Genomic DNA, 5,977 nt, shown 5'->3' with positions numbered 1-5,977 from the left:
AGCTAACAATAGACAGCTAACAATAGACAGCTAACGATAGACAGCTAACGATAGACAGCTAACGATAGACAGCTAACAATAGACAGCTAACGATAGACAGCTAATGATAGACAGGTAACGGTAGAAAGCTAGCAATAGACAGCTAACGATAGACAGCTAACGATAGACAGCTAACAATAGACAGCTAACGATAGACAGCTAATGATAGACAGGTAACGGTAGAAAGCTAGCAATAGACAGCTAACGATAGACAGCTAACAATAGACAGCTTAACGATAGACAGCTAATGATAGAAAGCTAACGATAGACAGCTAACGACATACAGGTAACGATAGACATCTAAAGGTCGACATCTAAAGATAGACAGCCTAATGATAGACAGGTAACGTAGACAGCTAACGACAGACAGTTAATGGTAGACAGCTAACAACAGACAGCTAATGGTAGACAGCTAACAACAGACAGCTAATGGTAGACAGCTATCGACAGACAGCTCACGATAGACAGGTAACGTAGACAACTAACAATAGACAGCTAACAATAGACAGCTAACGACACATAGGTAATGTATACAGCTAACGATAGACAGCTAACACTAGACAGCTTAACGATAGACAGGTAATGTAGACAGCTAACGACAGACAGCTAATGGTAGACAGCTAACAACAGACAGCTAATGTTAGACAGCCATCGACAGACAGCTAACGATAGACAGGTAACGTAGACAACTAACAATAGACAGCTAACGATAGACAGCTAACGACACATAGGTAATGTATACAGCTAACGATAGACAGCTAACACTAGACAGCTTAACGATAGACAGGCAACGTAGACAACTAACGATAGACAGCTAACGACAGACAGCTAACGATAGACAGCTAACGGTTGACAGCTAACGGTAGACAGCTAACGACAGACAGCTAACAATAGACAGATAATGGTTGACAGCTAACGGTTGACAGCTAACGGTAGACAGCTAACGATAGACAGCTAACGGTAGACAGCTAACGACAAACAACTAACGACAGACAGCTAACGATAGACAGCTAACGATAGACAGGTAACGGTAGACAGCTAACAATAGCAAAAGCGCAGAGTCTTGTCCAGAGGAGGGCGCTCTTCTGTGTTGGAGAGGTTGTTTGGTTTCTCCAATATAAAGATCTGAGGATTCCTCGCTGCATTGAACTGCAGACGCCACTCCGCTCTTTGGGACGCACTAGTCTCGGTTTAAGGGTGAGTTTGGTTTGAAATGTTCTGGGATTTTGTGTTTGGAGAAAATCCTCTTGATATTTTCAGAGCCTCCAGCAACATCTGGGATGGAGATGTTTCTAGCGTTTGTTTTGCAGTGAAAAGATTAAACACAAAAAAATCGCCATCCCATACGATGCTGGAGTCTCTGAAAAACTCAACTCAAGAGGATTGTTTTTTAACTTTTTGGGAACTTCATCTGTTTTTCAGTGTTTAGTCCTGTTACTCTCCTAGACATAGCTATGGGCTCAGCTTTTACTGCAGCCAGCTGGGTGTTCGCTCACATTTTCTACATAAACGTCTAAAACATTTCATATATTAACACTCTATTTCTTCTGGTGTCATTCTAACTGTTTTAACCTGAAGTTCCTTTGTAGCAACACCTGCTGATTGACGAGTAAATTGCAGGAATTCCTCTGATCAGCACTTTGGTTTATTTGTCATTTCGCCCCCCATGCCTCTGTATTTAAGCTTACTTGTTCTCTTTATTCTCTGTCGGTTCGTCTAAAGCCCTTTTCATTTCCTCTGTTGACCTTCTGTTTCTCTGCCTGTTATTTTCACCATTTCATCCATTATCTGTTGATTGTTTCTTTTTTTAGTCTCAAAACTCTCACCTCTTTGCCCCTGGGTCTTTCTCACAGCAAACCATGACATGTTATGTATCTTTATGATCTGACTGGTGACTTAACAGAGTGGAACATGCTGTATACTCCCACCAGGGGCATCAGTTACTTCCTGTTTCCTTCCCAAGCAGTCAATCTCTCAGGTAATCAATGGTTTAATCGACAAGAAAGTAACATGGAAGTCCGGTTGCCTCAGTCAGGAAAACTAGAAATCTCCAACAGATAAACACTATCTGGATCTAATTTGCCTGCACCATCAGCACCATGTCAAATTCCTTGAAAGTGCAAACCTACATGGCAAAAAACTTGATTCTGATTCTTAAACCTGAGAGGTTTGTCACTGTTTTAGCCTCTGCGGCTCATATTTACATCATGCCAGGTTTAACCACAGGTTTTTCCATTTTATGGACAGATTAACACAAAGTATTGCATAGTTCAGAACTGGCTAGACGTTGGTGTTTTACATCTTTTGAAATCTCTGATAAGTGTGGAAGGATTTTATATTCATCCCTACCGCTTAGAACCGCATCTCCCTGCAGGTCTATTAGGAAACGTCTCTATCAGACACTTTCTTTCTGCTCTTCATCTCAGTGCCAGAGGCGGATTTCGGAAATTTTGGGCCCTAGGCAAAGACAGGCAGGGGGCCCTCTGAATGAGAAATGTTAATAGAATAGACATCCATTATCTGTTCTAGGTTGTGTCCCTCTCTTCTTGTCCCTTTTCTTCTTGTTTTCCTCTCTATGTTTTGTACTCAGCTGACTTTTCATGCTGTCTCTAAAGGAATGAAAGATTTTTTCCAAGCACTAAGCTCACTTAGCTGATTGCTCCTTCCTGTGTTTCCAAAAAGGCCAAAGTAAATAACCCAGTCCTTCTTTTCACTGTAGACAAGCCATGATCTGCTTATCTGTTCTCCATTTTTCATTTAGGTGAAATAATAGCTGCATGAATCATGACAGCAGACAAGATAGAGGAGAGCAGGAGGCGGGGTTACCAATCTACTCGCTCTGGAGAGCAGAGTTCGCTGCTTTTAGATGTTGTCTCCAAAGTCTCCAGTAGCAGGAAAAATTTGCTAGATTTGGCGCTAGGAGCTTTTTAGAAATCAAAGTGCTAGAGGGGTCTGAAAAGTGGCTAAATATAGCGACTAAAGCGCTAAGTTAGCAACACTGCTCTTTGCATGGTTTGTTTTCAAATGGTTTGCTGCTGTCTGTTTGGACCTTTCTGAACATGTGCAGCAAATGGACTGATCCAATATGGTGGACACTTTCAAAAAGCCTTGACTTTATCTTGCGACTTTATCGCTTTATCTTTTCATGGCTGGGTTAACTTGAAGACTGTGCTCCCAATGTGTGGACTTTGAAACTTTTACACTTTTGACCTGGCTCAATCACATCAAAGATGCATTCAGAGCAACTCCCCGCCCCAAACTTGGGTCCTCAGATCACCTATCTATCATGCTAATTCCTGAATACAGGCCCCAACGATTCAGGGCTAAACAAACCGTTTAAGAAATCAGAGTGTGGTGTGAGGGGGCCATGGAGAAACTCCAAAAATGTTTTAAATGTTCTGACTGGAACATGTTCAAAGAAGAAGCAACCTATGATAACAAGATAAACATGGATGATTATACCATGACTGTCTCAGCCTACATCAACAAATACATTTAAGACATCAACACCACAAAGAACATCATCGATGTGATTGGTCCACCATCAATCACATGGTGAAGTTTGCAGACGACACCACGGTGGTGGGCCTCATCAGAGACGACAACGACCTGGACTACAGAGAGGAGGTGGAGCAGCGTACTGATGACATCACCGCATTCAAAGCTAGTCTGGAGCTGCATTTCACCTTCTGTTATTAATAGTCTCTAGATAATAATAAATGATGACTTTTTTCATTTAGTGGAGGAATAATAATGAATAATAATGAATGTTTTAAATAAGTAAAACAATCAAACCTCCATCAGAGCCAGCGGTCCGTCACAAACTGCTATGCAGAGAGAGGGCCGCTGCAGACGGGATAGGATTAAACATGGTTGCAGCCGTCATCTCTACTTCTGATTTTATTTTTTTTATTCCGCACTAAATCAGTAAATGTTCCATATAGTGAAGCTTAAAGTATAGTGATCTTAAAACGTACTTTTATTGAACAACAGCAACAGAAAAGAGAACTTTTGACTTAATCCTCTGAGCTCTGTGAGCGCTAACCTGGAAGCTGCTGCTGCTGCAGTGCATGCTGGGTAAAGAGGGAGGGGCCAGAACAACATCCGGGGACTTTGTTCGTTCTCGGTCTGCTGTTCTAGTGAACTGGAATAGGGCTGAGGATGATGACGTTTCACGAGGACACGAGAACGCACAAGTGCACATAGTGAGAAACGGCCTAAGTCTTTAACTTCAGGGTTTAGAGCAAAAAGGGCAGAATAAAAATTCAAATCCCTGCCACACTTTTCAGCTTTTACTTGTGATTTATTTTAATTTTTTTTGCTGATAGATGTGCAGAGCTTTGATTTGTTCCATCTCAGATAATCCCAATGAAATGCATTTTTTTTTTTTTTTTTTTGCTGATAGATGTGCAGAGCTTTGATTTGTTCCATCTCAGATAATCCCAATGAAATGCAAAGTATGGTAGCCTGGGTGGGTCACCTGCGATCTTTTTTTCTGTTTATCAGTTTAATAATTGGAGGATTTTCATAGAAAGGAAGAGAATAAAACAAACTGTGAGGGATGATTGAAGACTTTTGCACAGTCTGCACCTGTGAGCATCTGTGAAATGATGAGTCATGTTTGCTTTTTCAGAGGAGGCCTCCCCCAGCAGAGAGGCCTCAGCACATCAGAGCAGCGGGCCTGGACTCACCGGAACCCCGTGTGGAACATGTACATCCTGGGCCCCCCGTTGGGTCCGTATCTGGCGGAGCCGGGCAGGAAGTCCTTCTTGATGGAAACGTAGCTGATGAGCGACAGGATGAGCAGCGCCAGGCTGAAGATGATGAGCCCCAGCGCGCTGGCGATGCGCACCATCCTGCCGCGCCGCGGGCAGCCGCTCCCCCGGATCACAGCCTCAGCGAGAGACCGGGAGGCGGCGAGGAAGGCGGGCATCCAGGCGCGCCGCATCAGCGCGCCGCATCAGGGCACCGCGTCTGCGGCGCAGCGAGGACGGAAAGGCGTCTGTCAGAGGTTCATGCGGGGAGGGGGGAGGGGGGGAGCGTTACCTCACAGATGAAGCTGCGGGGATGCAGGCCGCACAGGAGACTCAGCCGCTTCACGGACGCTCCGAATCTGGAGCCTCATCTGCAGAGGAACAGGCGTGACGCACGCGCGCTCCACGCGTCCTGTAGGATGGAGATGCAGGAGGGGAGGAGGGTTCTCCTCCAGGCATGGCGGCTCAGATTACAGACGGGTTACTCATCTTCCTGCAAGGCGCTGAGATCAGGGAGGCAGAGGGAGGATGGATGCTGCTCCTCATCTGCATCCTTCCTGCTCCTCCTGCTCCTCCTCCTGCTCCTCCTGCTGCTCCTCCTGCTGCTCCTCCTGCTGCTCCTGGTTCAGAGTGATTCATTAAGATGGTGTCGCTTTAAGGAGAAGCAGCTCCTGGAAGGTTGTTCTCAGATAAACAAGCATGCAGCAACATGAGGCGGAGCTCAGGCAGAGAGAGAGGAGAGCATCCCAGGATCAGGCAGAGAGCAGAGTCAGCAAGAAAAGGCTGAAATCCACCTGATCACAGAAATACAACCTTTGGCAATTATTACATGCAGAAAAATATTAAAAAATACATATTTGCTTTCTGCTTTTATGTTTTTTAAAAATACATAAATACAATATAAAATAAATTCAACCAACAAATCCAGTGTTTTTTCAACAGCTAATTCCTTTCATTTTTCACCTTAGTAAATGTATTTGCTAATTAATTTGTTTTGTTTTATTATATTTGTATTCATTTGTTATTTGATTTTTATTTTAAAGTCCAAACAGATCCTTCTGTAAACACAAAATAAAATCAATGTTTTCTTTTCATTGATTCTGCTGAATTTAGAACCTTCTAGATCAGGGATAACGGAGACATTTTAAATTCAAATCCTTTATTTTAAACCAAATTTAACGCTG

At 43.5% G+C, this 5,977-nt stretch overlaps 1 protein-coding gene across 2 annotated transcripts in view; it reads right to left on the bottom strand.

The window, feature by feature from the left end:
- The window catches only part of LOC107102876 (sia-alpha-2,3-Gal-beta-1,4-GlcNAc-R:alpha 2,8-sialyltransferase-like), a 26,660-nt gene extending 21,097 nt beyond the window's left edge, over positions 1-5,563 (bottom strand). Inside the window, exon 1 of one of the 2 annotated variants that reach the window (XM_015402323.1) lies at positions 4,731-5,563. In XM_015402323.1, the coding sequence (XP_015257809.1) occupies positions 4,731-4,987 (257 nt within the window). In that variant the 5' untranslated portion in view covers positions 4,988-5,563. The remainder of the gene's footprint in view (positions 1-4,730) is intronic. The other variant, XM_015402324.1, reaches the window with a different exon arrangement.
- Positions 5,564-5,977: the final 414 nt, after the last annotated feature.

The sequence above is a fragment of the Cyprinodon variegatus genome, unplaced genomic scaffold (assembly GCF_000732505.1).
Source record: "Cyprinodon variegatus isolate N-32 unplaced genomic scaffold, C_variegatus-1.0 Scaffold1335, whole genome shotgun sequence".
Lineage (NCBI taxonomy): Eukaryota > Metazoa > Chordata > Actinopteri > Cyprinodontiformes > Cyprinodontidae > Cyprinodon > Cyprinodon variegatus.
The sequence above is the reverse complement of the archived record's forward strand: the minus strand, read 5'-3'. Positions and strand labels throughout refer to the sequence as shown.